Here is a 13,092-nt window from a genome sequence, read left to right on the forward strand (position 1 = left end):
AGCTCACTGGAAGGGTTATATGTCGTCATGAAGTGAGGAGTGTTTATCTTACTTCAACAATAAAAAAAGACGAGTGTACATTGTCACCTCTTTTCTTTGTGTGCAATAAAAAGTAATAATGCTTTACTCTTACTTATATTTATCTTTTTCTTGTACTACTTCTTTCGTCATATCTTTAGTTCTCTGTTATAGTGATGACTGATCTCTAATAAAGCTGGATGTATGCATTTCACATGTGTAGTGATTCTGGGGAGTTGTATGCTAAGAAGCTTGCCAACTTTGTTGAAAAGCGGCTAAAATCAGAACGTGCTGCTTCAGTAAGTATAATAATTCTGGTTGTTTACGATTTGAACTAGCTACTAGGAATTTGAATTTCAGGCAATAAGGTCTCTGTACCACAGGTACTTAAATAAAACACAGCCAGGAATTCATGCTTTGAAGTGTAATCACAGTGGTGCTTGTTGTCATTAAACTGAAAAGTGATGGGGGCTTTGCATTCTTCCTAATTGATCTCTAATGGCTATTTAAGGTTAAGTACTTAATACTATACCAAGCAAAGGTTGGCTAACTTGATAAGACTGTTATCTATTAGGGATTTGGATCTTGCCCAAGTGACGGTGCTTGGGGGCGGGATCCCCTAACCCTTCCCCTACTCTCAACTGCCTAACTCGTATATACTATACTAAGAAATTGTGAGGGTTGAGGTCTGGTCACGGTCCTTCTCTTTAACCCCCTTTCATATAAAAAAAGTACTGAATATTATATTTGGTATAGGTAAGGTACGCTATCTAGTGTTTTCTCTGCTGCTCTTTTGATGATGGAAAAGTGTCTTCTCTGCTGCTCTTTTATTTGTACGCTGATATAGGAAGGCAGAGATGTAAAATGGGGTGAGCATGTCCCTGAGATGGATGGTATGTTAAAAGCTTACAGATAATGTGTGGGAAATAAGTGGAACTACAAATTTATACGTGGGCAGTAAAGATCGAACTGTTATTATTTGAAAAGTAAAGCATGCAAGATGATTAGGAAAACCTTTTCTGAAGGCTAAATCCTTGGTGTGTAAGGTAAGAAGATGCAATAGCTGCTTCTTCAAAGGACACCTTTTTATTAATGTGAAACCCAAGTGAGACAAGTCCATGAAACGACCTCGTTTGCATATGGTTAGACAAATCATGAAACTTTCGAGGATGTAGTAACTTATTCTTTTCAATGATTCAATCTGATTTGTTCATTTAACCCAATTGGATGGCAAATTGCAATCTATTACCCAAAGCAACCACTTGCAATTAAGGATCTAGCAGAAACCATATCGTTAGTAAACTATGCATCAAAAGTGGATTTTATGTTTCCATGGGGGACTGCTGAAAAACAAAAGTAGCTCTCAAAATATGCTTATTGAAATTTAATCCGGATTGGAAGAATCTAGCCATTTGGAAATACTTATTGTTGGATGAGCAGGGGCAAGGGAGTCACATGTTTGAAGCCTAACCCTTGAATTCAAAGATGCTCAAATGTTGTGAGTGAACAACTAATGTACAGCGAAGGAAATCAAGGAAACAATTTGTGTGCCTCTATTTTGAGTGGTAATAAGGATGCTGGGTTATTGCCAATGGAAGTTGAGGCGAAGCAACAGGATAAAACCTCTTCTTTTGGAGACCGTCAAACTAATGGATGTGAGACAACTCCTCTAAACAACTCAGGAAGGAACTTGATTGTTCAATTTTATTCCAGCTAGGTCTGTTATTTATACGTATTATGGATGGTAATGGAGTAAGTTGCTGCTCGCTGGAGAATTTATGGATGTGGAACCGATTAGGTTGGCCTTTGGCTGAAAAGTGATTTGTTGATGGCATTTGACTTCCGTTGCCGTCCGTCGTTTTTTCTTTCTTTGTTATTAGAGTTTGTGCTCCTTTTTGTTTCTTTTCTTTTTTATCTTAGAAATATCAAAAAGTAAGTGAATTGGATTCCATTGATAGGTCTGCATGAGATGGGATGAGATGGGACGGAGGTTGCTGATAATGGTTCTTAGTTCTTACTATTATATCAATCATCCATTTTGAAACATCATGTAAGCTCTTTGGCAGTTTGATGATCTGGAGTAACATATGGATAAGTGTAGACCCCTATATCAGAACCCCTGCAATCCATTGCTAGTCATGGAGAAAGGAATAGTCTCCTCTAAGAAAGGCTTCTGAGTTCTGACTCCTCAGGTATGGAAGCTGGAGCGAGATAACTGATGTGACCCTATCAAATATAGTGTCTTATTATAGAAGCAATGGCGAGAACCGAGTAGGAGAAACTTCTCTTATACGATAGGATTGGCACTTGGAGAGATTATGCATTCTTGAAGGGTAAGTTCATTAATGATGTGCTGGAAATAAGGAAAAACAAGATAATCTAGGGAATAAATTAACTGATATTTCACTCAAAATGAGGAAGAAACTCCTGGTTAAATACAAAAGCTCACTTTCGAGAGGTGAGTAGCTCTCCAAAACAGAAATAAAATGCTCAAAATTCTTCTATGCCTTAACTTATTTCCCTTCTCCTATTTATACTCCCTGCTTACATCATAGTATTCTTACCCTACTGTAGCTTCTAGAGGAATTCTAATCCCAACACTCCAAATTGTACTGACCAGGAGAATAATCAGAGTGAATCACCCAATGACAGCTATCCATTCTCCCCCTTGTCCTGTTGTGTCATGATTCCCTTTTTACCCCTCCTTGCATATGTTAATAATTTACCCCTTGCGCCACCCCTATTAACTTGGTTTTCAGCATTATGCTGCCTGAATAACAATCACAGTTTTGACTGTGATGGTCTCTGCACCTAAGCCAATGCAGCTGCATTCTCACTGATTATCATGTGACCTATCGGGCTAGAAAATGTGTACATAGGATTTGCCGTCTTTTTTTTTTTTTTTTGTCATTGTGTTTATGTTTATATTTATGTTGTTGCCTTTTTTACAAGTAGTACTTGGTCTAGTGGAAAGGATTGTATCTCAAGGTTGTGGGATGAATCCCCACTAGTGGCACTTTGAGGGTAGGGATTCCCCTGACCTCCCCCCCTACGCCCATAAGGTGTTGCCTGCTAAGCTACACTAGGTCGACTTTTGGAAGGTTCCGGGTTAGTAGGGCACTTCTTCTTACTATATAAAAGAAAAGGTATAGTTGCCTTTGTTTCCCTTCCATCACTGCGTCCTTTTATTGATCATCTTTTCTCTTCTGTTTGTTTCTTGTCCTGAATGATTATTCATTATTGAAGGGTATATGTTGCCTGAATAACAAATTTCAGTTTTTGTTGTGATGGTCTCTGCACCTAAGCCAATGCGGCTGCGTTCTCACTGGTTATTATGTGACTTATCTGGGATAGAAAATGTGTACATAGGATTTGCCACCAATTTTTTTATAGTCTTTTGCCAATTAAGTGATAACTAAAATCCCCTGCCTTCCTTCCCCTCCTCAAACTTTGTGCAGATATGGACCAGCACCTTGCACAGATCAATTTCAACTGCGAATCATCTTGTTGGATTCCCCAAGGTATGCGGTTGAGAACTGCAATATATGTCTCAGTATATGATTTTTACTTTGTTCTTTTTTTTAACATGAATGCAAATAACAACTTATTATCGTGAGTCTTCATTTTTTTGTGAATTCCACAGGTGCAATGGCGTGCACTTGACGAGATTAATGCTGGGTCATGTGATGGAATGACTTATATGGAGATCAAAATGAATATGCCTGAAGAATACGAGTATGTAGTCCATTCATTCTACATTTATGGGACGTTAGGTTAGGGGGTTACAAGAAAGAGAAAGGGAGTTTGTTCCCTGATTAAGCTTTTATGTTGTTTGGTTAAGGGCTTTAGCTCCTCCAAGGTCATCTAAGCTGATTCCTCACCCTCCGGCCCGCCCAGAGATTTGAATCTACCCCAAACTCCTCTACAAAAACTCTTAACACCACAACACTCAAGCACCATACTCAAGCCACCATCTACTTCATGGCATTCCAGCGACCCATCTCAGGCAACCCATTACAAGGTCCCGTGCATCTCAGGTAGGGATGGCAATTGGGCGGGGCAGGTGCGGAGGATGGTACCCCCACACCCGCGCTCGCATTAAATTCTCATCCCCGCCCCACCACCCAATGCGGGGAAAGATTCCATCCCCATCCCCGCCCCACCACCCATTGCGGGGGGGGGGGGAGGGGGAATTCTAGACCCACCCCCGCCCCACCCCCGCACCCACGTCGTACCCGCGTCATACTCACTTCATCCCCAATTCATCCCTGCAAAAAATCCACCAAAAAAATCTGCCATAAGCCCATTATAGTTGTCTACTTCATAAAATCACAATATAATATAGTAAAAGAAAAGTTAAAATACATTAACAAAGGCAAATGTTTTATTACATTTCAAAAGTGTCTTCAAATACGTTAGTAATATATGTATATAAATAGAATTTTAATAATTAATATGCGGGGTGGGGCAGGCGGGGGCGGGGCGGGGCGCGCGGGGATGGGGCGGGTATAACATAAAATCCACACCTGCTCCACCACCCATTGCGGTACAATTTTAATCCCCATCCCCGCCCCATCCCCGCCAAACCTAGACCCATCCCCGCCCCAATTGTGCGGGGATGGGGCGGGTCTCCTACTTGACCCGCCCCACTGCCATCCCGAAATTCTCAGGCAACCTTATGCAGATACTTTTTCTCTTTGGTGGGCTTTTACTCTTCTATGTTAGGTCTCTATGCATTTTTGGAGAATTTATGAAGAGAGTGAGTCTAGATCTAGGGGGTATTTTGTTCCAAAGCCTGTACCTGACATCACAAAATTCCACTCATGGCTAAATACCAAACCAACTTCCAGTGGCTCGCTCAAATTTCAATTCTACAAATCAATTCACACGTGTTCAGTTCACCAAACACCATTTATGGAAATTGTGTTCCTTTCCCATTTCAACAAACTGTTTTTATAAAATACTCTTTTTTGTTTCCTTTCCCCTTATTTCCCTTTCTTAATTTCTCACCCTTTCTCTTGTGCAGAGTGCAGACCATGCAGCCCTTAGCTTTAGCTGCTGTATATACATTTTATGGAACTTCCGCATTTGAGAATGGAGATTTTTATTCTTATCTATAAACATTTTGTTTTTGATTTTCTCGTGCTAGCTTTACCAGCTTATTCTTTTACACACAATGCCTGATGGGCTTGGAAGTTGGAAGTACTATCCTACCCTAAGACAGCTTTTAATGCATGACACAGTTTGTATTCTCAATGTACCAACTCCAAATACGTACATTACTTATTATGTCTATAATGGTAATTTATTTTAATGAAATAGGACCTTTATTGCTGTTGTTACAGATATGTTTGCATCACGGAAATCTGCATCTGAAAAATGGCAATCATAAAGTATGAAATATTTTTTTTTAAAGTTTACTTTTCTTTAAATTCCAGATCACGTGAAAAAGATAAGCTTCGTTATCGCTACCCTCGAGGAGAGTCGTACTTGGATGTCATCCAGAGGTTCGTAGCTATTTCTGTTAAATCATGAGATGTTGATTACTCGTTAACTTTTTTCCTTGTCCTCTTGTAATAATATGGTTTAAGCAATCTATGTTGACTTATTATTATTTTTTTTTCATTGAGAAATATGTTATCTTTAATTATTCAGCTTATATTTTTTTTAATGCAGGCTGGAGCCTGTGATCATTGAGCTTGAGCGCCAAAGAGCACCTGTTGTAGTAATTTCTCATCAGGTAATGTAATTTTATGCTCTTGAAGTATTTCCTAAAGCATCCATTGACAGTTATTAACTGGTGCTCTTATCCTGTATTCCTTTTCGCAGGCCGTTCTGAGAGCATTGTATGCTTATTTTGCGGATAGGCCTTTGAGTGAAATACCACATATTGAGGTACTTTTTTGTGTCAAAGGTCGCTGACTGTACTATTGTTTGGTCTTTGATAAACCTTTGTGGGTAATATATGTATAATGGAAGCGTATAGTATGTTATGATTACTTATCTTGTAAACAAGCACTTGTTTGTTCTGCTCACATCTCCTACTCTTACTTTACAACTAAAAGAAACTAATCGATAGACTTGTCCTGTTCATGTCCATTTGCGAACAAACTTCTGGAATTGCTTTTCACCAGGTGCAGAGGTCAAAATAATACTGTCTAGTACCTTGCTCCAAACACTTTCTTTGCTAGAAAGCTTTCTTAATTCCGCATACATCTTTTCTATGATAATTCTCTCCTCTCTTTGAATCAATCAAGCAAGTCGAAAAGAGATTGCTCATTGCGGTATTTGGTCCCTTTAGTAAAGAGTCGCAGCTGCTAGTTCATATTAGTCTAGTGTTAAATTGACTCGGATTGTCATTGGCGAATTCGGATGGTGAGCCAACTACCATTTTAAATGTGATTATGGAAGAAAATTAGGTAGTGGAATTTCCAGTAGCTGATCATATTTGTAGGTTTTAGCCCTAGTTTTTTTTTCTGGTAGCTGTGTGTATGCCATTGTAAGATGTCCCTGATTTAATTATGATTCTCAAAAGTGTCTTCGTGCCTACTAAGATAAACACAACGTAAAACCTATAAGGATCAAGAAAAAGCTACTTCCATGGAGGTTTATTAAATATTAAAGTATTCTAAATGGATTTCTAGTTAGATGTTGTTGCTGCCTTGATAATGTGGATACCATGATATATCATTTAGCCTTATCCTAGTGCTTACTATGGGGCTTTGACGTTTTTGTATAGGGTGAAATAGGGAGGGTCAAATATGTGCAACTTAGTTCTAGAAATTGTTGGGAAAGGGGGGAGGGGGTGCAAATTATTTTTTTCTAGACCCTTGTTTGCCAATCTAGAATGTTTTTTCTTTGTAACAAACAATCATGAGATATCTATTCCCATGATATCAAGGTGAAGCTTTCCTCTGGAAGGGGCTTTCTCGGTCATACAACGAAATGCTAGAAGATGTATTTAATATTCAACATTTAAAATTGAGGGCCTTAGGTGTGGGATTATGAACGTTATTCGTATATCTCTAAGTTGTATTCTTCCTGGTAATCTTTGTGAGTTAGATATCGATATTTCCACCCTAAATCTTTCATTTATTTGTTCCATTATCTTTTTTTTTTCCTCATAATAGTTTATATATCATTTCTTATGTTGACAAGGTAACACTGAGATCCACATAGGTGTCTGTTATGGAATAGAAATTGATCTCTTGTCATTACCATGAGAACCTTCTTTTTGTGTTACTAATTGTGCTTTGCCCTTTTTACGGTAGGAGAATCTTCAGCCACGCATGTGGATTGCAGAACTAAGAGGGTGTTTGGTTCAAAAGGGGAAGGGAAAGGGTTTAGAAAGGATATAAAGGAGCAGAAAACTAAATCCTTAGATTTATTAGTTTCTATCATATTATCTAAAGGAAACCTTAATGTTTTACCACCAGAACCTTCACCTCTACAAACCTAAACTCTTGCGAGGTTTCGTGGTGTGGGGTGGTTTCTGGGCGGGTTATGGTGGGTTTTTGGTGGTGGTGGTAGGTTTTCGGGTGTGCATGGTTTGAAAATTACGGCTAAATTAATTCAGTTTATCCATATAAAAACAGTATTCAACTTTCGCGAACCAACGTTTCAAACCGGTGGATTTAATTAGCTGACATATTTTACCGAACCGTGAGTCCGTAACAAGGGCACACGGCAATTTCACCCGCATTTTTACGTATCAAGATGCTGCTTTTCAGATATTTTTTAGTCAAACAACAAGGTGTCATAAATTCTAGCTGAGTGCCATCATGCTCAATGTTATAAACTATTTGGTAACAGAGCGTTATATATGTTACTATGAAGTATGAACCAAGCTAAGAAAACTAAACAACTACTAACAATCTCTCAATACAACTATTAAGAAATTAAAAAAGTTATGAGTAATCTCTCAAGAGAACCCTCTGGCCTCTACTATCAAGTGATCAAGGTCTCTGCCACTCAAGAAGTCTGTAGTTCACTTTTTGAATATTTTTCAGCAATTACATCAGCTACTTTTTCATATAATCAACTCTAGTTTCTCTTTCTTACTTTTACTTCTCACAGTGGATTATGCTCTAACTTCTCATGTGTGTTTGAATATTTCTTCAGCTTTGAGCAGCTCACTGTCTCAGTGAATTACTTCAGTACCCCGGCTAGCAGGCTGATACTGCTTTCTTCTTGCAGTGTGTAGAATTGGAGGAGTGGGTAGGGTCTTAGCAATTCCCTCTTTCTTGTCTAAGCCATCCCGCTAACCTTTTTAGTCATATCAGGCCCATTGCCACCTTTAGACTACAAACAACTCTCACTGCAGCTAAAAGAAAGAAAAACAAACCAGAGGTTTATGCCGCCTTTGTGACAAACCCTATGGAAGGGCTCATAGGTGTCAGCTGACTGTTTACAATTGAGATTGATAAGAATGATTCAGAGGATGCAGATGACTGTGAAATGTCAATAGTCGTGTCATGTATATCAAATCCCCGAGTTTCAAGCACAATTTCCAGACAATGAGAGTCGCTGGAGTTTATAACTCCAGACATTTATGCATCCTGTGATTCAGGAAGCAGACATAATTTCCTAGATTTTGGTATAGCTAGGACCAAAGTGGGAAGCTATAGCACCACAAGCTGACAGTATGGCAGATGGTAACCATCTAGCTTGTCAGTTCATAGAAGAAACTTCAGTTGGAAACTAAATAATACTGAATTTCAATGTGTTTCCTTGTCATCTCTCCTGGAGCGTGTGATATGGTCCTAGGAAATCAATGGTTGGGTCTTTTTGGGACAGTCTACTAAAACTAGTTATTTTACTTATGTACTTGTGGAAGGCAAAAAGGTGTTGTCCTTTGACTTGGGCTATTGTATATTATGCAGGATTATTTCTGATGTACATCATGTACTTGAGTAAGAATAAGAGTTTCAAGATTTAGTCCTTTGCCTAGGATTTTTTCCGTATCAAGCAATTATTTCTTTTGTATTAGTGAAGTAGAAAGAATAGTTTTCATGATATAGTGCGGGGAAATGATGACTCCCTAAAAGTGAGCAGCTTTCACTGCCTACCATTTCACATGAACCTTAGAACTGCTATTAACTCGCTTAACTGCTAAATTGTTCATTGTGTTGGAGTTATTTACCTATTTATCCTTCAAAAAGAAAGAATTAGTTACTTATTTGTTGTGGGGAGGGGAGGAATGATGAATCCCTACCAGTGAGCAGCTCTCACTGCTTAGTAGGTTTCACATGAACCTGAAAACTGCTAATAACTCACGTAGCGGCTAAATTGTTCAGTGTTGGGGTTATTTACTTAATAGTCCCTCAAAAAAAGAATTGTTTACTTTTTTTTGTTGAGGGGCAGGGGGGTTTGCGGAGAGGAGAAATGATACAGCCCTAACAGTGAGCGGCTCTCACCTTCCCAGTAGCATTTCTCCTGAACCCCAAAACCAACAAGTCGCTTAGCGGCTAAATTGTTCATATGAGATGGTATTAGGCAGGATGCCGAATAACTATTGGTAGTTTATCATCACTCAGCAGAGGGGTTCCATGTGTTATTTAGGCTATGTTCTCTTGAATCTGTGTAGGCTACTGAAAGTTCACTTGATCTGGTATGATTTTTGTTACTTGATGTTTTTTCTAGTGTGATTTGATGTATTCTGTTTTGCTATTATGGACTAAGATTTTATTCTTTTTTATATTCTGATATGATTACGTGTTTTATTTTTCTCCTATTTTCTGATTTGGTGGGAAATTTAATTTATTGGAGTTAAGTTGTGTAGATTATCTTGGACAGAGATAATTGTTGTTTTTGTAAATTCGTGTTGCTTATGTCGGTAATGGATGTGTAGGTACCTCTTCACACTATCATAGAGATTCAAATGGGAGTAACTGGTGTGCAAGAGAAACGATACAAGCTTATGGATTGATAATGCGGGGGAGCCTGGGTCTTTTGTTGCTTGGTAATATGAAAATGTTCATTTGATTTCCGTATGTTTCTATTGTTTTCACTCGTCAATGAAATTGTATCATCATCTTCATTTCAAATATTATTTAAACGTTGCGGTCATGGATTTGTTAATTGACCATCATTTATTTCTTGAAATATAAAATGGGTGAAAAATAATGTCGTTCGACTATCTTTTGATGAGTTCTACTGTAATATATTTGTACATATTCTATAATGTTATGATCTCATTTAAAAATATTAACAATGTGTAATTGTTAGGATTTAAACTCATGGTTTTTTAAATGAAGAGTGAGATTTTGAGCACCAATTTACTATAATTTTAATGTTTAATATTTCAAAGTAAAACATAATAAAGTCTTATAATTATATGTAACTATTAAGAAATAAACAAGCTTTTTGGTCTCCAACAATTTGATTAAGGAATAATATTCTCTTAGCCCAATTTCATTAATATTGTTATTTTTTATCTCCAATTTATTAGTTCTTTTTTGAAAGAAAGTAATTACCATATCGTAATGTTTGTTTTTCAATTTTGTACTAGACAAAAAATTTAAAGAAAAGGTAATAATTTCAATATTGAAATTTAAGAATTATATTATATTTAATAATCGTAATTAATACGGATTCATCCCGAACAAAATACTAGTTTATGTATTAAAAAGTAGCTTATGTTCCTAGGTGCGTAACTAATTTGCAAATGTGGTTAACAAATAACATTAGGTTGACTACGTGAGGATTCTTGGTATGCTTAAATGATTATTTTATGTGTGTACAAGCATTTTTTTGTTAGCTCTGAATTCGTTGTATAACTTGTTTATTTGTCTAGTGTGATCTCATGCATATTTGTGTACATGTCAAGTGATCCCTTGAAGATTCAAAAATAGGTCTTTTAGGGTCTTGAAGGTTGAGAACAAATACGATTGAGAGAGCAGAATCAGAAGTCAGAGACAAAGAAAGACGGGTTTTAAAAGATATCAGTGTTTATACATATTTTTATGGTGTTTTATGCGTTTTTAAGCTCTAGCCGCATCAAAAGGTGCATTATTTTAATTTTTTAAGGTGAGATGAAGGGACTCACTTGGGGGAATAAAAGAAATCCTCTAATGAGTCTGACGAGGTTTGATTCTTAAACCTCATGGATATGACGTAGGAAGCGATTTCACTACTCCGTCACCTTAACCTCAAAAGAATATGTAGAAATTTTGAAACATTCTAGATGTGCTTGACAAAAAACTCGAGCATAATGTTTGCAACAAATTATTGTGTGGAAATTGAACGGACGATGGCTAGAAGTTAGAAGCTCTTGCTCATGTGAAAAAAAGTCTAAGCGCTGACCTAACAACTCTTGCATACTTAGAATTTCCCTTCCCCTTGATAAATACTTCCTCTATTCACAATAAGTGAAAAACTTTTCTTATTTGGAATAATCACAATAAGTGAAACTAAGCTTCAAATGGTAAAAAAAAGTTCACTCTTATTACAAATATACCACCAAAAAGTATGAGGGGACTACAATTTCAATAATTCTTCACTCTACTTTATTGTGGTCCCAACTTTCTCTCTCTAAATTCCTTGGTAACTCCCCACTTTCTCTATGTTTTACTTATTGTGAAACAGAGGAAGCATATGACATTGGCTCTTTCTTTTGAATTTGACGAAATATTAGGTTGTTTTTCACTCATGATGAAATCGATTCTCCTCTACTTGGTCGTAATTACGACCTCATAGGCAATTGTTTATCATACGTCCGAGAGTATCATGTACCATGGTACCTTAAAGACTAATTTTTACTCATTTGCTCATTTGAAACTCTACTTTTTAGTATATTTTGTTAATTTGAATAATCTCAAATAAGCAATGAGCAGAAAAATAATCTTGCGTGTATCTGCTCGCGATATAATTGAATATGATAAAAAATTTACAGCCAAAGTCCCCCTTGAATATTGTAAATATTTTTAGTTCTTGAGTTAAAATAAAAAGTTGATTAAGGACCACTGAGATTGAATAAAACAGGAATTAAATAAACGGCTATTTTCCATTAAGAATGCCATACAATTCGATCATATATTCTCGTGCACATGGAGATTGGGATCCTCAATTTCTCAAGAAATATTTTCCATCTTTCAATGTACTAAATTCATGAAAGTTGTCAATCACCCCATATATTAGTGTTCTGCCGTCAACTTCACGAGTCCTTCATCTACTCCCGGACCATTCTCCTTAGATACACCGTACACGTAATCTTCCTTTTGACTTACTCACATAGTCACCTTCATTTAACTTTCATTTTATAGCCAGATAAAAAGATAGGCATAAATTAAGTGGCACCCTCTTGAATCTAACATCGACAACTTAGCCTCTACGCAACTTAGTCTCCAAAATTTTCTTAAAATCTCCATAAGTTATTAGTATCCTACGATAATAACAGAATTTTTGTTTTTTATCTCACTTATTTGCACCAATTCGTGTGTCATTTCATATTATTGGTTGATGTTAATTATCCTTGTCTTATTTATATTTTTAAAGTAAAAAATTTATATAAATCTAATGATGTGAACCAATAATATTGAGTGACGCATATAATGATATAAAAAAATGCGATATTTAGACTTAATAATAACCTTAGTTCTTCCTTTTCTCTCTCCTCCCCAACTTCACTCTATAAACAATATTTTCTTGCAAGCTGAAAGAATACAATCACTAAACAAATTACAAAGTGAGTTTTGGTGTAAAAGTGTAGCACAACCAACCAACATGCTTACAGTTGTAGGGAGCACCGTCTCATACGAGAATAACTTAATGCTTGCTGCCATCCTTTGCCTCCTCTTAGTCATCCTTTTTGTTCTACTGCTTCACATTTACGCCCGGTGGCTCCTGGCCGAGGGCCACCTTTGTCGTACATCGATAGCGGGTGTTTTCGGGCGCACGGCCCACCTCCAAAGGTCCCATACAACATCCACAACCTACACATATGATCTGACTTCGCTTTCTTCGTGTTTGAGCCAAACCAAGGGACTCGACGTGACGGTGATCGATTCGATCCCATCGTTTATCTACGGACCGTCAGAGAGCCCTGCTGGAGAAGGGCAAGGGTATAAGGAAGTC

At 37.3% G+C, this 13,092-nt stretch overlaps 1 protein-coding gene across 5 annotated transcripts in view; it reads left to right on the forward strand.

Annotated features, from left to right (window-relative positions):
* The window catches only part of LOC104903114 (6-phosphofructo-2-kinase/fructose-2,6-bisphosphatase), a 33,641-nt gene extending 23,440 nt beyond the window's left edge, over positions 1-10,201 (forward strand). Inside the window, exons 17-23 of one of the 5 annotated variants that reach the window (XM_010691103.4) lie at positions 242-317; positions 3,477-3,539; positions 3,662-3,753; positions 5,457-5,525; positions 5,695-5,758; positions 5,848-5,913; positions 9,869-10,201. In XM_010691103.4, the coding sequence (XP_010689405.1) occupies positions 242-317; positions 3,477-3,539; positions 3,662-3,753; positions 5,457-5,525; positions 5,695-5,758; positions 5,848-5,913; positions 9,869-9,946 (508 nt within the window). In that variant the 3' untranslated portion in view covers positions 9,947-10,201. The other 4 variants (XR_007270119.2, XR_007270121.2, XR_007270120.2 and 1 more) reach the window with 4 other exon arrangements.
* The last annotated feature ends 2,891 nt before the right edge of the window (positions 10,202-13,092 follow it).

The sequence above is a fragment of the Beta vulgaris genome, chromosome 9 (assembly GCF_026745355.1).
Source record: "Beta vulgaris subsp. vulgaris cultivar EL10 chromosome 9, EL10.2, whole genome shotgun sequence".
NCBI lineage: Eukaryota > Viridiplantae > Streptophyta > Magnoliopsida > Caryophyllales > Amaranthaceae > Beta > Beta vulgaris.